The 17,575-nt window shown below is 43.7% G+C and overlaps 1 protein-coding gene across 1 annotated transcript in view; it reads right to left on the bottom strand.

The window, feature by feature from the left end:
* The window catches only part of LOC126481137 (probable cytochrome P450 303a1), a 157,687-nt gene that overhangs the window by 31,098 nt on the left and 109,014 nt on the right, over nucleotides 1-17,575 (bottom strand). Inside the window, exons 6-7 of the mRNA XM_050104687.1 lie at nucleotides 3,605-3,713; nucleotides 3,344-3,524 (exon numbers count right to left, since the gene is read on the bottom strand). Of these exons, the coding sequence (XP_049960644.1) occupies nucleotides 3,344-3,524; nucleotides 3,605-3,713 (290 nt within the window). The remainder of the gene's footprint in view (nucleotides 1-3,343; nucleotides 3,525-3,604; nucleotides 3,714-17,575) is intronic.

The raw sequence follows: 17,575 nt of genomic DNA, 5'->3' as shown, positions 1-17,575 counted from the left end.
TGAGGATCACCCTGTGGCTAAACATGCCTTGGTGCACGGCCAGCACATCTTGGCACAGTGTTACACCGTCCGGGTTATCTGGATACTTCCCACTAACACCAACCTCTCCGAACTCCGGAGATGGGAACTTGCTCTTCAATATATCCTCTCTTCCCGTTATCCACCAGGCCTCAATCTCCGCTAATTTCAAATTGCCACCACTCATACCTCACCTGTTATTCAACAACATCTTTGCCTCTGCACTTCCGCCTCGACTGACATCTCTGCCCAAACTCTTTGCCTTTACAAATGTCTGCTTGTGTCTGAGTATGTGCGGATGGATATGAGTGTGGGTGCGAGTGTGTAACTGTCCTTTTTTCCCCCTAAAGTAAGTCTTTCCGCTCCCGGGATTGGAATGACTCCTTACCCTCTCCCTTAAAACCCACATCCTTTCGTCTTTCCCTCTCCTTCCCTCTTTCCTGATGAGGCAACAGTTTGTTGCGAAAGCTTGAATTTTGTGTGTATGTTTGTGTTTGTTTGTGTGTCTATCGATGTGCCAGCGCTTTCGTTTGGTAAGTCACATCATCTTTGTTTTTACTGCTCCCTGCTCCCCAATCATGTACAGATGAAGTTTCTGAATGTTCTGTTCAAGACAGCATTCCGGATTTTGTTTTCTCTGCCACTTCTGAAGATCCTGATTATTTTCCAGGCCACTCTCAAGCAACCAACATGTCTCTACCATCTGCTGATTTTTTCAGTTATGAAAATTTATAATTAATTGAAATGGATGTGTAGAATGCACATTTCAAAAGAAGTTCGACTTAAAGAATATGGTTATGTTGGCCTTTTTTTTAAATTCTAAGTTGTCTCTTGATGCTCGCACTTTTCACAAACTGATGAATTTGTTTTAATTTACTATAATTATTATTTATAATATTGTGAAAAATATAGATTTCTACTCACCACAGAGTCGAGATGTTGAGTTGCAGACAGGCACAACAAAAAGCCTGCTGCACTAGTAAGCTTTCAGCCAAAAGGCCTCTTTCTGAATTAGGCAGCTTACACACACTCATTCATTCAACTGCAACACACACACACATGTGGGGAGGGCAGACTTGAGCTGAAAGCTTACTAGATTAGCAGTCTTTTTATTTTCCCTGTGTGCTGCACAACATCACTACATGGTGCGTAGAAATCCGTCCTTTTCATAATACTGTCATTAGTCCATCCTAGGTTTTCCATTGTTTTATTATTATCATGATTATTATTTATTTATATCTAAAAAGAAAGATGATGAAACTTACCAAACAAAAGCGCTGGCAGGTCGATAGACACACTAACAAACACAAACATACACACAAAATTCTAGCTTTCGCAACCAATGGTTGCCTCGTCAGGAAAGAGGGAAGGAGAAGGAAAGACAAAAGGATATGGGTTTTAAGGGAGAGGGTAAGGAGTCATTCCAATCCCGGGAGCGGAAAGACTTACCTTAGGGGGAAAAAAGGGCAGGTATACACTCGCACACACACACATATCCATCCACACATTGAACACATTTTTGGTTGTTTTGTAATTTTTACTTGGTTAGATACTATAATTACACTCACTAAATTTCTTAATTGTTCAAACTGGTGTTTATATTTACCCCACAACATTGCTAATTGCTTTTATTCACGCAGAAAGTTCTGGAACAGAAACACAAGAAAAACCATAACTGTTGTTACTCAGCCCCCCCCCCCCCCTTTAGCATGAAAAGAAATACATTTTTTAAATTACGTGCTATGAGTAATGAGGAAAGCAGATACTACAGGCTCAAAGAGGACTGCAAGACCCATAAACCAAGATAATTTTTAGTAATATATGTCTCGTAATACTGTTGGAGATAAAAGATTGAAATTTAACTTTTGAGTAATAAGGAAACTACATACTGTAGCCTTGAAGAGGACTGCAAAAGCCATAAACCAAGGTAAATTTTAGTAATATATGTTGCATAATACTGATGGACATAAAATATTGAAATTTAAACTTTCTGTTCTCCCCATTTTACAGTACTTCAACCCCTGAATCAGAAAAAATTAAATATTTGAAGGTAGGAGAAATGAAATAATTTTGTGGAAGTATTTTATGAAAAAATAATTAGCATATTACCACACAGTGGAAGACCTGTTATGGATTTCTGATTTATCCCTCCCCATTTTTATTGACTGGTAATATTACTATATATTTCACACTTTAGGAGAAATTGTAAGTAAGTATGTAAACATAAGATCAGACTGTCAAATTGGCACAAGAGCCAGAACTACTACTAGCTCTTTTTCTTTCATTCAATGAATCTAATACACCAGCTTTTGATGGTTTACTATTGACCTCTGTGGTTTCTGTCGTTGTTGCTGTGAATTCATTTGATTTGGTGGCCAATGATTTCAGCCCACTTCATTTATGTCACTGATTTTAATTGATTTATGTTAATGATACTCTACATTGTTTATAAAATCACACATATAGTGAATGAATTCTTTAATACTGGTAAAAGTATAAGTATAGCTCTTGCCACAACCAAGAAATTATGAAGAGTACTAATTAATAGTTCAAAAATATACTTGCTCTAACTGACAATCAGCCGAAAAATTGTAGTCAGTGTAACTGAATGAAGTCAGATGCTTTCATTTATATGTATTTAGTAATAATTTCTTCAAGTGCAGTTCAATCAGTGTATGAGTTCTATAAGAATTGTAGATATTGTTATTTAGTTTTTAAATCTGGCCCTCAAAACTGAATTTAACACAGTTTTCATGAGGACTATGAATGAAATGCTCATTGGTGCAAAAACATTCAGACTGATGAAGTATATATTTTCAGTGTATATATTACACTCTGCATATCCTGCTTGCTATCAGAATATACCCCTTGGAAACATACCAGTACTTTTGGTAAGAAGGAAGATATAAATGTTAAGGAAGGAGATAGAGGAAACTCACCATTCATAGAGAAATAGTGTGGTAACAGATGGTCAGAAAATCTAAAGTATATGTAGTTTGGGCACATCTTATTTCTCTCCTCCATTTGGGGCTTTAGTGAGATGGTGTAGCTTATTGCTCTTTTTGGTGCAGGAATCAATGAAGATAAAGAGAAAAATTTATGTACACATACATAGACTATAATATTTTTTAAGTTTGTATAGAAGAACAGTTTCTGTGTAAAATACAGAAGTTTACTGAAGCTGGTACTTCTAATTATGTAAAATATATAAGGAGACTTAATTATAAAAATTATATTGTCAAGTATTATGCCTGTGCTTTTTCCCTAAGTAATGGAATCATTACATAATTTCAACTTAAAAAATGCATTTGTAAAAGTAACTTACTTCGGTCTGTCACTGAGCCGTGGTAATCTGTCTCGTCCAACAACAGCATCTATTTCCTTTTGAGCCTTTCTTTGCACTTCAGGATAAAGCAGAAGATACAAAAAGCCAAATCCAAGGGACTTGCTGGTTGTTTCTGAGCCTGCCATGAACATATCCATGCAAATTGCCAGGAGCTGTGATTCTAGGAACCAAAGGAAAGTGTAAGTTTGAAAATAAGTAACATAATGTATTAAGAATAGAATATGTAGTTTTTATCCTTACCTGAAAAACTTGTTTTTGAGTTATCTGACAGCAATGTCTTCAAATAGACATCCATGAAATCCCTGTCTTGGTCTGGCTTGAATGTGGCTTTATGTTTGTCAAGTTCAGCCTAAGGCAGATATTAATATTTTGGTATAATGTATATATAATATATATATTTAAATATGTAGTTAATCTCTTTTTCCATTCACAAATATCAACACTGAAAGGACTGCAAACAAGAAATGTTGGAAATCTGATGCAGGTTAGCATGAGATTAGCAATCAGTAGTAAACTGCAACAATTGCTTGAATGTGTGGCTGCATTCTCATGAAAACTAATGTAGGAGCAGAGGACAATTAAGATTTTAATGTCTCACTGACACTAAATTCATTTAAAATGGTTTGAAGTATGGTGTGTAAACCAACATCCCCAAGAAAAAGTTGCATTATAATTCATCCTTTGCTGCCTACATAACCACAGTATATGAACTGAAAAATTCAATTTAGAACATTGTTAAACTTACAACCAGGCAGGCCAGTTATCATCTTCAAGGGAAACACCCCCAGTACTACCAATACAAAGTCATTGCCACACCTCTCCCACTTGAACCTTCTTTGTCACTATTGATGCAACCCACATACAAACAGCTATCAGCTCTTGCCATTAACTGTCCCAGCACTGACCTGATGGCCATCTACAAATTTCATTTATTGTTACACTAATCAGTTTCAGTGTTATGCATAATTTCTTAATCTTGGAGTGCCAGCCCTACAAAGAAATCACGCTAAGAACTAGGATGTCCTCATCCTGTCCCAACCTTTTCATGGACTGGATGAAACAGGGTACCCTCAACTAGCAGAAGCCATCCCTCTGAACTGGTAAAGATTTATTGACAGTGCTTTTGTGGTTTGTATTCATGCTGCAGAACTACTTGAGTTACTGCAACAGCTTCAATTCATGTAGTCATTCTCCAGACCCAATCTCACCTTCCTCATGCTGAAATCCATCTTGTGAGCGCTTATATCCAAACCTCAGTCCACATCAAATCAAACAACAATACCTCCAGATTGGTGGCTGCCACTCCTTCCACATCAAACGCTCCCTGGCCTATAGCCTAGGAATCAGTAGTAAATTCATAGTATTTGCTCTAACAGTAAATCCCTAGTATTACTGTACTAGTAACCTCTCCCAGAATTTGCTCTCCTGGAACTGCCCCACTGACATTGCCCATAAACCAATTCTCACCCCTGCAGGTCCAGCAGTAAGAATAGGCCTGAGGTATTCCTGCCTGTCGTAAGAAGCAACTAAAAGGAGTCTCACACATTTCGGCCTTCGTGTGATGGTCCCCTGCAGGGTTTGACCTTCATTCTTCAAAATTTTTCTGAAGAGCGAGCCAGTTGGGGAAGGGTGCCTTACATGGTGCATCGTGCCTTGACATCTGTAGCCCGCTTTCTCATCATCGCATTGCAGTCCCACTCATTATCCATCTCTTGGGCGAGGACACCTTCCTGGGTGTGTTTTCCACAATGCAGTATGCAGTGTCACTTTCTGCGCCAATGATGATCATGGACTTATTTACACTGTTGGTTGTAGCCCCCTGACAACACAGGGATCGCTCTGCCAATGCCTGCGTCGTTAACTCCCCACATATGCCAAGGAGTAGATGCATGTCACCCTGGGGCATCGGGACTCCCAGCAATGGCCATCCTGCCAGGTGGCCTTTGCTGCGGCTGGGTGGCGGCCGTGGGGAGGGACCCTGGTTGGAGTGGGTGGCATCAGGGTAGATGACGCGCGATGAGGCATACCACGTCATCACTTGCTGGAGATCAAACACCAGCAGTCTCCAAGCGTTCTAAGTCTCAGTACAATGCAAGGAAGTATGACCCTAAATCATTCCCCTCCCTGGCCACACCATGGGGGAGATGCCAGGCTAAGGATGGCTGCGAACCTTATTCACCCCAGTACCTCGTATGTACGGGAACTGATGGGGACTCCTTTGTTTCAATAAAGCCACTGTTTTTTGTAGACCATTTAGAGGACAAGTTTGGGGAGGTGGAGGGCTTGTCCGAAATGCCGTCAGGGTCAGTCTTGATAAAAACAGCATCCCCTGCCAAATCACGGGCATTACTCGCTTATGACAAGCTGGGGGATGTTTCTGTTACCATCATGTCCCATGAGAGCTTAAATGTGGTCCAGGGTATTATATTCGACAGCGACCTTCTTTTGCAGTCTGACGACAAGCTGTGCTCCAACTTAGAGCGATGAGGCATTTATTTTGTCCGGCACGTCCATCGGCGTCCAAAGGATAATCAGGTTGCCACCAGTGCCTTCATCTTGGCCTTTGAGGGTGAAATATTGCCTGAGAGGATCAAGGTGATGGTCTACCACTGTGATGTAAAGCCATATATCCCTCAACCTACGTGGTGCTTTAAGTGCTGGAAGTTTGGCCATATGTCTTCTTGCTGTACTTCCAGCGTCGCGTGTCAAGATTGTGGACATCCATCACATCCCAATACTCCATGTGGCCCATCTCCCATCTGTGTCAACTGCAGAGAGCATCATTCCCCTTGCTTGCCAGACTGCAGGATTTTATAGCTTGAAAGGAAAATCATGGAGTACAAGACCCTGGGCCGACTGACCCACACTGAGGCTAAGAGGAAATGTGAGCGTCTACATACTGTGGCTATGACCTCCTCTTATGCCGCCGCCACGAGAACAGTTGTAGCTCCATCAGCTCCATGAATTCCCGTCAGCTCTCCGAGTCGGAAGACTACATCTTCCCCCTTGATGATGAGGGCCATCCCTCCCTGTTGCCCCCACAACCATCAGGGACACCAGTCCCCACTTCTCAGCCGGGGACGCATAAATCTTCTTCGGCACCTCTCGCTGGGAAGGGGTCCCTTGGGTCACTCCCTTCCCAGATTTCTGCTAGTGGGAAAGATGACTCCCACCAGTGGCTGAAGTGCCCAATAGTATCTGGTTGTAGGACTTCACAATCATCCTCAGTCCTGGAGACTGAATCAGGAAGAGAAACCCAAGGAGCAGCGAAAGAAATCCAAAAAGAAGACCCCTAAGACCAAGGGACTTGTGGTGGCACCTACGCCACCCCCATCTACAAGCTTTGCTTTCTGAGGATGAAGTGGAGATTCTGGGGTCTGCCGAGGATCTAGATCTCGCCAAACCCTCAGACTCTATGAATACAGACTGCTCAGGAAATAAATCGTTGGCAGCAGGTAAAACCGAGGTGTAAACTGCCTCATTTAATGTACCATGCCTTCCCAGCCTCATGATCACGTCATCCTCCAGTGGAATTGCGGCAGTTTTTTCCACCACCCTGCTGAGCTACAGCAACTGTTAAGCTTTACACCTGCTTTCTGCATTTCCCTCCAGGAAACCTGGTTCCCGGCAATGCAGAACCCTGCCCTCTGCAGCTATAAGGAATATTACTGGAACCGTAGCGACTATAATCGAGTATCAGGTGGAGTTTGCGTCAATGTCCTGAACTTAGTATGCTGTGAACCTGTGCCCTTTCAAACCCCTCTTGAAGCTGTGGCTCTCAGGATAAGGACAACACAGGAAATAACTGTCTGCAACATATATCTTCCTCCAGAAGGTGCAGTACCCCTGAACGCATTGGCTGCACTGATTGATCAACTCCCTAAACCTTCCCTACTTTTGGGACATTTTAATGCTCATAACCCCTTATGGGGTGGCACAATCCTTACTGGCCGAGGCAGAGATGTCGAAAACTTACTGTCGCACCTCGACCTCTACCTCTTATATACAGGTGCCCCCACACATTTCAGTGTGGCACATGAAACACATTTGGCCATTGATCTCTCGGTTTGCAGTCCTGGTCTTCTCCCATCTATTCACTGGAGAGCACATGACGACCTGTGGGGTAGTGACCTCTTCCCCACCTTCCTGTCACAGCCCCGGCGTCAGGCCCATGGACGCCTGCCCTGATGGGTTGTAAACAAGGTGGACTGGGAAACTTTCTCCTCTGCTGTCGCCATTGAATCTCCCCCACATGGTAACTTCAATGTGATGGTTGAGCAGGTGACTACAACTATCGTTTCTGCTGTGGACCCCCCAGCAAAAGACAGTCCCGTGGTGGTTGCTGGAAGTTGCTGAAACAATTAAGGAGCATCGGCGAGCTCTACAACGGCATAAGCGGCACCCTTCCCTGGAACACCTCATAGCCTTTACACAGCTCTGTGTCCGCATTTGCCATCTTATCAAACGACGGAAGCAGGAGTGTTGGGAGAGATACGTCTCAACTATTGGGTGCCATATGTCACCTTCCCAAGTTTGAGCAAAGATCAAACATGTTTGTGGGTGTTCCCAGTGTTGATATAAATGGTGTGTTACCTACCAACACAAACGCGATTGCCGAGCACTTTGCTGAGCACTATGCTCGAGCCTCTGGGTCGGAGAATTACCCCCCACCCTTTCTCACTCTCAGATGGCGGCTGGAAGGGAAAGTGATTTCATTCACTACACGCCACAGTGAATCCTATATCACCCCATTTACAGAGTGGGAGCTCCTCGGTGCCCTTGCACATTGCCCCAACACAGCTCCTGGGCCAGATCGGATCAACAGTCAGAAGATTAAACATCTCTCATCTGACTACAAGCGACATCCCCTCGTCATCTTCAACCGGGTCTGGTGTGATGGCATCTTTCCATCGCAATGGCGGGAGAGCACCGTCATTCTGGTACTCAAACTAGTAAAAATCCGCTTGATATGGATAGCTATTGGCCCATCAGCCTCGCCAACATTCTTTGTAAGCTGCTGGAATGTATGGTGTGTCATCTGTTGGGTTGGGTTCTGGAGTCACGGGGGCTACTGGCTCCATGTCAGGGCAGCTTCTGCCAGAGTCGTTGTACCACTGATAATCTCGTGTCCCTAGAGTCTGCCATCTCCAGAGCATTTTCTAGATGCCAACATCTGGTTATATGAGCGGGGTCTCCGAGGCCCGCTCCCTATTTTTATCCAAAATTTCCTGTGCTTCGTACTGTCCATGTCCAAGTTGATACCTCCCATAGTTCCATCCATATCCAGGAGAATGGAGTCCCGCAGGGCTCCGTATTGAGTGTTTCTCTATTTTTAGTGGCCATTAACAGTCTAGCGGCAGCTGTAGGGCCATGCGTCTCCCCTTCTATGTATGTGGATGACTTCTGCATTTCTTACTGCTCCTCCAGTACTGGTGTTGCTGAGTGGTGCTTACAGGGAGCCATTCACAAGGTGGAGTCATGGGCTCTAGCCCACGGCTTCCAGTTTTCAGCCGCGAAGTCGTGTGTCATGCACTTGTGTTGGCATCGTACCATTCACCCGGATCCAGAACTTTACCTTAATGACAATCCACTCACTGCAGTGGAGGCATATCGATTCTTAGGACTGCTTTTCAACAACCGATTGATTTGGCTTCCTCACCTTTGTCAGCTTAAGCGGGAGTGCTGGCAGCACCTCAATGCCCTCCACTGCCTGAAGCAACACCAACTTCGGTGCAGATCGCTTTACACTGCTGCAGCTCTACAGAGCCCTTGTTCATTCCTGCCTTATTTATGGGAGTGTGGTTTATGGTTCGGTGGCACCCTCAGCATTGTGTTTACTCGACCCAGTGCACCACTGTGGCATTTGCTTAGCGACAGGTTCTTTTAGAACAAGTGCAGTGACCAGTGTCCTGGTGGAGGCCAGAGGCCCTCCATTGAAGGTTAGGCGTGCAAAACTGCTCACCATTTACATTGCACACATTCGTAGTTCTCCAGTGCATCCAAATTACCGTCTCCTTTTCCCACCCACGGCAGCCCATCTCCCGCATCAGTGGCCCAGATCAGGGCTAACAATTGCAGTTCGTGTGTGATCCCTTCTGTCTGAATTGGAGTCCTTCCCTTTACCACCTATACTTGAGTTTCATTCACGTACACCTCCATGGTGTACACCTAGGCCGCAGTTTTGCCTGGGCTTTTCACATGGCCCTATGGACTCAGTTAACCCTGCGACTCTCCGCTGTCACTTCCTCTCGATTCTCGACATGTACCGGAGCCATGAAGTGGTTTATACTGATGGCTCAATGGCCGATGGTCACGCTGGCTTTGCCTATGTTCATGGAGGACATATAGAACAGCACTCATTGCTTGATGGCTGCAGTGTTTTTACTGCAGAGCTGGCGGCCATATTTCGTACTCTTGAGTACATACGCTCATGCCCAGGCAAGTCATTTCTCTTGTGTACTGACTCCTTGAGCAGCCTAAAAGCTATCGATCAGTGCTACACTCATCGTCCAGGAGTCCATCTATGCCCTGGAACGCTCCAGTCATTCAGTGGTGTTTGCCTGGACCCCAGATCATGTCGGAATCCCAGGCAACAAACTTGCTGACAGGCTGGCCAAGCAGGCTACACGGAAACCACCTCTGGAGATTTGCATCTCTGAACCTGATGTGCATTCTGACTTACGTTGCAGGGTTTTCCGGATGTCGGAGAAGGAATGGCATAACAGTATGCACAACATACTGCGTGTTATTAAGGACACTACGATTGTGTTGACATCTTCCATGCGGGCCTCTCACAGGGAATCAATTGTCTTCTGATGGCTTTGCATTGGCCATGCTTGGGTGACCCACGGTTACCTCCTGTGCCGTGAAGATCCTCCCCAGTGTTGGTGCGGTGCCTGTTTGACAGAGGCCCATCTTCTGTCCCACTTCGACAGCCCAGGGATGGAATCTTGGGTTACCAAATTCGTTGCTACTATTACGGTATATTGATAATTTTTACTTATGGACCATCTGACAGCAACTGAATAGAACACAATTTTAGTGCCATACGTGTTTCGCCTTTATTTTCTGCAAGGCATCATCAGTGGCCTGGAATATGTACATATGTTAGCTATTTAATTTACATTTTTGTCACAGTGCCTATAGGTTATAAACAGTTTGGGTGGTTGGTATTTCCTATTAAGTAGTGGTGTTTTGAACTGTACTTACAGGTTGCGTGGACAATTTCTTATATATTACACTCCTGTTGCATTTTTGGTGTTGTTCTTCTTCTTGTGAATGCCAATTTGCGGTTTTTTCCCCGCATTCCACAGCACTATGAACTGAACGCTTGTTTCAATGCAATGTTTTGGCTTCTGTTGCTGACTGTCAAATGTTTTTGCCAAAGATCGAATGTTAATGCCAAACTTTCGAGTGTAATTATTGAAGTATCTGTGATCTGTTCGTGTATACATTTGTGTGTGCGTTTGTATGTGTGCCTGTGTGTGTGTATTGGTGTGATATAATTTTTTGTGCTGTGTGTGTGTGTGTTATGGTGTGCTTTTTATTTTATTTTATTTATTTTTTTAATTTTTTCCTTTGCTCTGCTTGTGTGTGTGTGTGTGTGTGTGTGTGTGTGTGTGTGTGTGTGTGTGTGTGTGTGATGTGTTCGTGTATACATTTGTGTGTGCGTTTGTGTGTGTTTGTATGTGTGCGTGTGTGTGTGTGTGTTATGGTGTGCTTTTTATTTTATTTTATTTATTTTTTTTATTTTTTCCTTTGCTCTGCTTGTGTGTGTGTGTGTGTGTGTGTGTGTGTATTTTGGTGTGGTAACTGCTACTAATTTATCTGACAAAGCCTCACTGGCTAATTTAGTTTTATGTTTTCTTCATGAGGGTGGGTTTTGTCATTTGATCTAAGTTTTAGCGCATGTCCTTTGTCCTTTTGTGTCCTCCCCCCTAGTGCTTTTAGGGTGAAGGTTTCAATGTGTAGCAGAGTGGCTGGCTTCTCCATTTTATTCTCATGGCCAGCCAGCCATGGTCATCTGCTTTGTTGTTTTACTCTCTTCATCCCGTTTCTTGTGTTTCTGTGGTTTTCTTGTCCCTCTTTTGTCCATTTACACATTTGTTGCCCTTCATCATTCTCGTTATTTTTCCTTTCATTCTGTTTTGTGTTGTCAGTCTTGTTTGTTTTATTCTCACACTTGTGGCATTGTTTTATTCGGAACAAGGGACTGATGACCTCATAGTTTGGTCCCTTCCCCCTCTTTTAATCCAACCAACCAATCAACCATAAACAAATTCTCAAACAGTTTCCTCATAGATTCTTCCAACTCAATAACATACTTATGATTTAAAAAAACATTCTGAAGCATCCAGTACCACTCACTCAGGCCTTACATGCACCAATAGATTACTCCAACATGGCTCTGACTCTCTTGACTTAAGACTTCAACTGACAATATATCTTCCCCATATCATCTTCACAGCCCGGTCTCTTGTAATTTTCCTAATCTCCACAACATCTCTGTCAAACAGTATGACATTGCCACATAGCAGTCCATACTCCAAATTCCTGCAAAATGTGGTCTGTGTGAGGACCACCCTGTGGCTAAACATGCCTTGGTGCACGGCCAGCACATCTTGGCACAGTGTTACACCGTCCGGGTTATCTGGATACTTCCCACTAACACCAACCTGTCCGGAGATGGAAACTTGCCCTTCAGTATATCCTCTCTTCTCGTTATCCGCCAGGTCTCAATCTCCGCTAATTTCAATTTGCCGCCGCTCATACCTCACCTGTCTTTCAACAACATCTTTGCCTCTGTACTTCCGCCTCGACTGACATCTCTGCCCAAACTCTTTGCCTTTACAAATGTCTGCTTGTGTCCGTGTATGTGTGGATGGATATGTGTGTGTGTGTGTGCGAGTGTATACCTGTCCTTTTTTCCCCCTAAGGTAAGTCTTTCCACTCCCGGGATTGGAATGACTCCTTACCCTCTCCCTTAAAACCCACATCCTTTCATCTTTCCCTCTCCTTCCCTCTTTCCTGATGAAGCAACCGTTTGTTGCGAAAGCTTGAATTTCGTGTGTATGTTTGTGTTTGTTTGTGTGTCTATCGACCTGCCAGCACTTTCGTTTGGTAAGTCACATCATCTTTGTTTTTAGATATATTTTTCCCACGTGGAATGTTTCCCTCTATTATATTGATATCATTAATTTGAACCCAACAATTACGTTTGTTATTGTCACTGTTGCATTTCGAAATCTTTCCTGTCATCTTATTTCCTCTTCTGTTTTAGCAAGTAGTTTCACTTTGTATTCACCTTCTCCTCTTTACCGAATCTACCATACAATTTTATCCCGCCTATATATACTCAATAATACGTAACCCACTTCCAAACGATAACCAAAAAATATTTTTCCGCTTTCAACACTACCGCTGCAATAAAATCCACCGTTTCCAGTTCACAAACAGTTCCTTTCAGCTATTAAACAGCCATTTCGGCTAGTTCTATTAACTTTCGGTTTTTTTCCATTTCCGTTTTTCCCATATCACTGATCTTTTTTAGGCGCTTCCCACAGGTTTTAACGTCATTATTTCTTCGTCAGACAATTGTTAGCCTCATTTTCACAATCTGCCACCACAAAACCACTCCTTTTAATACATTTACACGCGGTTTTTTCGAAATTTTCCCGAATTGCTCCACCTTTTAACGTGTTTTGGCGGCAACACAACCACCTAACCTTTGTGCACATCGTTGTCTACCAACCCAAGTTCACCACAGGATCAACATAGCCCAGCTATAACCAACACTTTTTCGCCTTTTTTCACACCAGATCTCCAGTTGCTTTCTAGTCACCTTTATCTCTCCCCATATATTTTTATTTTCATTTTCATTTCAGCCTCATGTTACACTTTCCACCTTCTGATACCATGTCACCCTCACAACATCCCCACAACGACCCCATTAAGTTTTATTTACATTCCCTCCGCAAACAGGACTTCGCCCTAGCTAGATTACACTCCCATATTTTATTTTCTCAGGCTTGTCTGACATTTGGAATTACCCCCAAAGACCTCACACTTAAAGTTCCCATCTCTGGCTGTAACCCTTCTTTCCATCACTCCCTATACCAGTTCCAAACTGAACAATCCATTGCCCTCACCCACCTAATCCTTCACCTACACATCAACTCAGCCAATGAACACACCCGTCAACTCCTATCCTTAATAAAAGTCCTCAATCTTTCCTCTCCCACATCCACACTGGCTGTTCAGAGCATCCTCCTACAGGCCAACCGCAAATTAGAGCAGCATGCCTCCCTCCACCTCAAAAAACTATCCAATCTCCTGGTTTCCCACCTCCGGAAAGGCAACTCACTCAGCCTTCACAACCTTTCCAGCAAACCTCAACCTCCTCTCATTGCACACAGACCCAGTCTCTCCCATCTACTCAGTCTCCCACTTCCAGCTCCACTCCCCCCAAAACCTCAAAATTCCAATCTGGAACCACAACACCCTAATTCAGTGGCTAACCTTTCCTCCAAACCTCTCTCCCAATCCGAAACCTCTGTCCTATCCAAAGGCCTCACCTTCAGCCCCACTCCCAGACTCAACCAAACAGCCCTTGTCAAAGATTTACTGTCCTACACCCGTACTCTCTGCTGGAAAGATCACTTTGCCACGAAGAAAAATGATCCTAATCCTACTCATAATGATCCAACTCCCCAAGACACTATCCAAATTGAACCCTACCTGGAACAGTTCCGTCCTCCGTCACAGCGGGACCCACCTCCTCTTCCTCAAAATCACCCTCTCCAAACTTTCCAGGAATTTCTGACTTCCAGCCTTGCCTCTCAATCCTTCTTGAAAAACCTTAATCCTACTCCCAACATCACCACTGCTGAAGCCCAGGCTATTCGTGATCTGAAGGCTGACCGATCCATCGTCATTCTTCCGGCGGACAAGGGTTCCACGACCGTGGTACTTGATCATCTGGAGTATGTGGCTGAGGGACTGCGTCAGCTTTCAGACAACACTACATACAAAGTTTGCCAAGGTAATCCCATTCCTGATGTCCAGGCAGAGCTTCAAGGAATCCTCAGAACCTTAGCCCCCCTACAAAACCTATCATCTGACTCCATCAACCTCCTGACCCCACCAACACCCCACACCCCTACCTTCTACCTTCTTCCTAAAATTCACAAACCCAATCATCCCGGCCGTCCCATTGTAGCTGGTTAGCAAGCCGCCACAGAACGTATCTCTGCCTACGTAGATCAACACCTTCAACCCATTACATCAGTCTCCCATCCTTCATCGAAGACACCAACCACTTTCTCGAACGCCTGGAATCCTTACCCAGTCTGTTACCCCCGGAAACCGTCCTTGTACCCATTGATGCCACTTCCTTATACACAAATATTCCGCACGTCCAGGGCCTCGCTGCAATGGAGCACTTCCTTTCATGCCGATCACCTGCCACCCTACCTAAAACCTCTTTCCTCATTGCCCTAGCCAGTTTCATCCTGCCCCACAACTTCTTCACTTTTGAAGGTCAGACATACCAACAATTAAAGGGAACAGCCATGGGTACCAGGATGGCCCCCTCGTACGCCAACCTATTCATGGGTCACTTAGAGGAAGCCTTCTTGGTTACCCAGGCCTGCCAACCCAAAGTTTGGTACAGATTTATTGATGACATCTTCATGATCTGGACTCACAGTGAAGAACTCCAGAATTTCCTCTCCAACCTCAACTCCTTTGGTTCCATCAGATTCACCTGGTCCTACTCCAAATCCCATGCCACTTTGCTTGACGTTGACCTCCATCTGTCCAATGGCCAGCTTCACACATCCGTCCACATCAAACCCACCAACAAGCAACAGTACCTCCATTATGACAGCTGCCACCCATTCCATATCAAACGGTCCCTTCCCTACAGCCTAGTTCTTCGTGGCAAACGAATCTGCTCCAGTCCTGAATCCCTGACCATTACACCAACAACCTGAAAACAGCTTTCGCATCCCACAACTACCCTCCCGACCTGGTACAGAAGAAAATAACCAGAGCCACTTCCTCATCTCCTCAAACCCTGAACCTCCCACAGAAGAACCCCAAAAGTGCCCCACTTGTGACAGGATACTTTCCGGGACTGGATCGGACTCTGAAGGTGGCTCTCCAGCAGGGTTACGACTTCCTCAAATCCTGCCCTGAGATGAGATCCATCTTTCATGAAATCCTCCCCACTCAACCAAGAGTGTCTTTCCGCCGTCCACCTAACCTTTGTAACCTCTTAGTTCATCCCCATGAAATCCCCAAACCACCTTCCCTACCCTCTGGCTCCTACCCTTGTAACCGCCCCCGGTGTAAAACCTGTCCCATGCACCCTCCCACCACCACCTACTCCAGTCCTGTAACCCAGAAGGTGTACACGATCAAAGGCAGAGCCACGTGTGAAAGCACCCACGTGATTTACCAACTGACCTGCCTACTCTGTGAAGCTTTCTGTGTGGGAATGACCAGCAACAAACTGTCCATTTGCATGAATGGACACAGGCAGACAGTGTTTGTTGTTAATGAGGATCACCCTGTGGCTAAACATGCCTTGGTGCACAGCCAGCACATCTTGGCACAGTGTTACACCGTCCGGGTTATCTGGATACTTCCCACTAACACCACCTGTCAGAACTCCGGAGATGGGAACTTGCCCTTCAGTATATCCTCTCTTCTTGTTATCCGCCAGGCCTCAATCTCCGCTAATTTCAATTTGCCACCGCTAATACCTCACCTGTCTTTCAACAACATCTTTGCCTCTGTACTTCCGCCTCGACTGACATCTCTGCCCAAACTCTTTACCTTTACAAATGTCTGCTTGTGTCTGTGTATGTGTGGATGGATATGTGTGTGTGTGCGAGTGTATACCTGTCCTTTTTTCCCCCTAAGGTAAGTTTGTGTTTGTTTGTGTGTCTATCGACCTGCCAGCGCTTTTGTTTGGTAAGTCTCATCATATATTTTCCTCTCATCTAGGTACAATTTGTGCCTTGCTTTTTTATGCTCTATGATGAGGTTTGGTTTATCTCTTAATATAGTCTCAAATTTTTGAAAGAATTTTAAGATTTTATTTTCCTTTTTATCAGATTTTTATGACAGATTGTTATGATGGAAGTCTGCAGTTGCATCAGACATTCTTTCACTGTACTCATATAACATCTTAAAATGACTTACAGTCTATGAAAACCCACAGCGATACAAAAATAATCTCCACATAAACATTTCATCCTCATCTAAGTTACACAGTGCAGTACTGGATTCTCTCTCAAAAGTTTCTAAAATGTTGCACATGGACACAGCTAGAGTCTAATGTGTCCCAAATAATATGAAATTACATCAAAATCCTACCTCATTAACAATTATTACTGTAAATTGGACCTAAATTTTAAAATGCAAAACAAGTTTGGTACAAAGGTTTTGCAAAAACCTATAAACATTTTTAATATGCACACAAAAGTGCATATCAGAGGTTGCATCATATTTCTGTTCCACTTTCTGATAGCGTGTAGGCTGATTGTTAGTAAATCTCTTCATAGGCTTTAATTTTTCTAATTTTAACATCATGATCATTTTTATGGAATACATGTGGTTTCTATTTGGAAAGCTTCATTCATTAGTTATGTTCTGAATTACATTGGCACTTACATTTACTATTCTAAGTAAACTTGACCTTATGTGTGGTCCGGAAAACCGTATTCCACCTGTCAAGATACTACAGTAACTTTCAGCCTACAGAGGCATATAATAAATCATTAAAAGAGCACAAAGATGGATCAAACAGTTGTGGAAAACAAAATGACAGAATAGGATTGAAGGTAGTGTTTTGTTGCTTTCTCTTTGGTGTGGATGAAAATGCTTTTATATTGGAAACCTTACTGCGTTTAACTGCTGTGTGGTTCCATGACCAGATCTGCATTCCTGGATCATGTAACATCATTTTATGGAGGCTGAAGAAAGTTTCTATATTTCCATCACAGAGAGCTTCTACGAGGTCCAATCTTGCTGAGAAGCACAAAATATGCCATAACAATGAAGACTGGGACTGGAGACATCATTTTCAGCAACATGTTAACATTTTATGCAACAGAACGAGGATCTCTCATTGTTTATAAACCTGGGCCAACACAATTTGATATGTTATGTGTCTACTGCTGGTAGACTAAGCAGTCATATAAA

The sequence above is a fragment of the Schistocerca serialis genome, chromosome 5 (assembly GCF_023864345.2).
Source record: "Schistocerca serialis cubense isolate TAMUIC-IGC-003099 chromosome 5, iqSchSeri2.2, whole genome shotgun sequence".
NCBI classification, from domain to species: domain Eukaryota; kingdom Metazoa; phylum Arthropoda; class Insecta; order Orthoptera; family Acrididae; genus Schistocerca; species Schistocerca serialis.
This window is presented reverse-complemented; position numbering and strand designations above follow the sequence as displayed.